A 4,061-nucleotide genomic window follows, 5' to 3' on the forward strand; every position below is an offset into this window, starting at 1 on the left:
TTTTGATTCATTTCCTGTGCTGTAGTTATTAACTGTCCGCCCAAACTCTGAGTCCTTTCTCCTCTCGCCCTCTTGTATGAGGCCACCTTGTGGGATCCCAATGGGTAGTGTATACATCCGAGTTCATCGTCTGAGCTTTACAGGTTCGGCAACTGCCCTGCCCTGGGTAGAGGTTAATAATGCCTATGAGATTTCCAGGAGGAGGCAGCAGAATTGACCCCGAGGATCATTCACACCAAAGCAACAGTGTTAGCCCTGGCAACACAATACTGGGAGTGTAAGGGTCAGAGAAATAATCTTCCAAAGGAGTTATTCTGAAATAAAAAGGTGAACTATTTCAATTTTGACATTTTTGAAATAATGTGTTTCAAGGTTTTGTTTTGAAATGACATTTTGTTTCCAAAAATCTGTTAGATTTAACTTGAAAAAAAAAGGGAGAAGAGGGTAAAAACCGGACAACAAAATTATTTATTTTGGGGGAGAAGGGAACAAGTTGCTGTTATTTTGGGATTTTTCAGGTCAGCCACTGAACCAAAAAACAAAACAAAAAAACCCCCAAACCAACCACCCAGCTCTAATGCAAACTCTCTTGATTTCTGCTGTGGGGGGGGAAGGTTTTTCAACTGAGCCAACAGTGAACTTCACCCTCTGGCAATCAAGTCGGCACTATGCTACAGTTTTATGCCAATATTTGCTCTTTGCGGATTGTCAACATCAAAAGAGAAAGAATGAGATACGCACACATGGGTAAAAATATTCTTACTTTCAGCAAACAAGGGTCTCAAATGGACTAAAATGCTTTCATTGGTCATACGGAATTCCAGGTCCTCACACCGTTTTTTATTTCTACAGAAATTCCCTCTGTGCAGGTCTCTCCTCAAAGCCCATGTGAAGCAGTGGCCCAGGGAAATGGCACTACCGTGGCTGAATTCATCCTTGCAGGATTCACTGACTATCCAGAACTGCAGGTTGCCCTCTTCCTCATATTTCTGGTGATCTATGTTCTCACCTTGCTGGGGAATTTTGGGATGATTGCCCTAATCTGGACGGACTCCCAATTTCACACCCCCATGTATCTCTTGCTCAGCAACTTGTCACTCGTTGACCTTGGCTACTCCTCATCCATCGCCCCCAGGGTGCTGGTGAGCCTCTCAAGGGAGAGTAAGGCCATTTCCTACGCTGGATGTGCTGCACAGCTGTACTTTTTTCTTGCCTTTGCCACTACTGAGTCCTTCCTCCTTGCGGTGATGGCCTATGACCGTTATGTGGCCATCTGTAATCCACTGCTCTATAGGCTCATCATATCCAAGAGGTCCTGCATCTGGCTCTTGGCTAGCTCCTACATGGCTAGGGTTGCAAATGCAACCGTGTTTACCAGCTGCACCTTTCAGCTGTCCTTCTGTGGGCCCAATGTAATCGATCATTACTTTTGTGATGTCCTTCCGCTCATGCGGCTCTCCTGCACAGACACTCACACCAATGAAATGCTGCTTTCTATCTTTGCTGGTTCCATACAACTGACTACCATACTGATCATCCTCTTCTCGTATCTGTATGTTACTGCTGCCATATTGAGGATCCGCTCCTCCGAGGGCAGGCGCAAAGCCTTCTCCACCTGCACCTCCCACCTGACAGCCGTAGTTATATTCTATGGGACAACGTGCTTTACCTACTTACAACCCAGTTCCACCTCCTCACTGGAGCAGGACCAGGTGATTTCTGTGTTCTACACGGTGGTGATCCCCATGCTGAACCCCCTGATCTACAGCCTGAGGAACAAGGAGGTGCAGGACGCCCTGGGGAGAATGTTAGAGAGAAGAAAGTTCTCTCAGCAGCTTTGATGAATAATTTAATCATCTTTTGGACTAAAGTGACAATGTTCTTTCCATTCCCTTCCACTCTATGTAATTTTATAATGAAAATAAAAACTCTAATGTGTTCAAGTTTTAAGAATAATGTTTTAGAGGTGGCATTGTCCAACAGGTAAGAAACTCAGAAGATCTGGTGTGACAGATATTGCAACCCCATGCAGTGTCTTTGGGACCATTATATTAACTTGCGTTATAAGAACGGTTTATGTATGACTCTGTTCTACTCCAGGGGGGAGGGTTCCTGCAGCTCCTTCCGGAACTAAAACCTGTGGGGGGCGGGTGATGAAGGCAAGTCCCTGAGACTAAACTCCAGAGAAATTCCAAGGGGAGTGGAGTCTGTCTCATTCAGGACCCTTGAACTTGTAACCCCCCAGCAAGGACACCTGCTTTTAGGTTTTCCAGTTCCTCAGCTGTCACCTCTCTTGGGTGGAGATGTACACCTCTCGCCCTCTTGATTGGGGTTTTTTGGAGCTCCACAGTTCCCTACCTACACTGTGAATTCCCCAGTAAGCCAAACTGCTATACTTTTCTCCTGAGATAGACAATGGTGTTATAAGTTACCACACCACTCTTTCTAAGCAAACAAATTTATTCTCAAGGGGAAAGCATTATAGAGAAAACTTTAAAAGCAATAAAAGATCCTACATACATGCTAACAACCTCACCAAAGATCACCCCAGCTCCAACAAGGGCTCTAGATGCTGAACAGTAATTCAAACCTTACCACCAAGGGTTTTTTCTACGGTTAAAAGCTCACACCGCCTTTTGCTCAGAACAAACACACAGACTGGGCCATGTCCTTCCAAACCAGGAAGGATTGAGGCAGCCCTTGGACAGACGGTCCTGTCTGTTTGGAGCACTAGAAATAAGGCTCTGAATCAGTTTTAACTAAGGCTATTTAACTCAAACTCCCTTCTTTGTCCACTGACCCTTAAAGAATCCAGTTTGAACAAGCATATGTAAGCCTCTCTCCAGGTGGTGGTAGCTCTCTGGAGGTGTTACAACTTGAGTAAATTTGCATCTCCAACCTGTTCTTAATTTTTGGAGGGTGGTCGTCCTCCTGTCCCATGTAATCAAACACAGTCCCTAGCACACAATGATACATACATTTAATTCAATAAGATTTCACAGAATTCAGTAACGTTTGTGCAGGATATTGTGGGAAATTGCCATCATAGAGTCTACGGATAGACAAGATAGGTGAGATAATATCTTTTATTGGACCAGCTTCTGTTGGTGCAACAAGCTTTCAAGCTCTACAGAGCCCTTCTTCAGACCTGGGGAAGGGCCTATGGGAGAGAGAAGGAGGGTACTGGACGCCAGGGTTCCTGGGTTCTATACCCAGGTCTGAGAGGGTCTAGTAGGTTAGAGAAAACAGGCTTCGCACCCATTCTGTGCCTGAATCTCCTTGCTTGGAGTGACAATGCCCTCTCTTAAAGTTCTCTTCATAGAGGACAGAAACCAGGAATTCTAGTTCCCAGACAGACCCTACTTCCCAGCCAAAGCTAGGAACAGAACAGAGAAGCCTAAACTCTCAGCCCTTCCCTACAAAAGCCCATAGATGTAGGATTATCTTAAGTTGCCCAACACTCCTCCTTAGGACTGCCTTTAAACACAGCCCTATCTCACAAACAAACTCCCACCCTCCCTCTACAGGAAACCACTCCTGCCTGAGCATGGTCTTTTGTCAAGAGAGGCAGAGCCAGGCTATTTGTGGGTGGGGCTAGAGGGCCTTAGCTCCGCCTCAGAGGCTCTCCTATATTAAGGGCACTCCAGCAAACCCCCACCCTTTAGCGGGAAGCCATTTGAGAGAATGAAATATCCTAAATCCCTGTCTCTGCATGGCAGGAGGGGTGTATGATTGAGGATTCATCTACTAGGGTTGTGACCCCAGGACCTCATCTAGACATTCCCTTGTGGGGAGAATAACACATTAGGAGCTGATATGAAAAAGCAGGTTTCTCTTTTTACTAAGTACATAATTAATCTGTGGGACTTCCTGATTCAGGATATTAACCTCCCCCTCCCACCACCACACACACACACACTTCTGTGGTTTACACATCCTGTTCTCTCAATGTTTCTGTGTTGATTCACTCTCACCAACTGATTTCTTTCAGCCATCAAGCACTCTCTCTATAGTGGAGCCAAAATTCAACTCTGTTCCTGCCCCAGCCCCACCCTGGGACA

At 45.7% G+C, this 4,061-nt stretch overlaps 1 protein-coding gene across 1 annotated transcript; it reads left to right on the top strand.

Annotated features, from left to right (window-relative positions):
* Positions 1-902: 902 nt before the first annotated feature.
* Positions 903-1,841, top strand: LOC141989873 (olfactory receptor 5AR1-like). Its single transcript, XM_074956793.1, has one exon. It carries the CDS (start codon positions 1,029-1,031, stop codon positions 1,839-1,841), a length of 813 nt encoding a protein of 270 aa, XP_074812894.1. The 5' UTR covers positions 903-1,028.
* Positions 1,842-4,061: the final 2,220 nt, after the last annotated feature.

The sequence above is a fragment of the Natator depressus genome, chromosome 6 (assembly GCF_965152275.1).
Source record: "Natator depressus isolate rNatDep1 chromosome 6, rNatDep2.hap1, whole genome shotgun sequence".
In the NCBI taxonomy this organism is placed as follows: Eukaryota; Metazoa; Chordata; order Testudines; family Cheloniidae; genus Natator; species Natator depressus.

Coding starts and splice junctions, on each gene's coding strand:
- LOC141989873 (XM_074956793.1), top strand. CDS start 1,029: ATGATTGCCCTAATCTGGACGGACTCCCAATTTCACACCCCCATGTAT.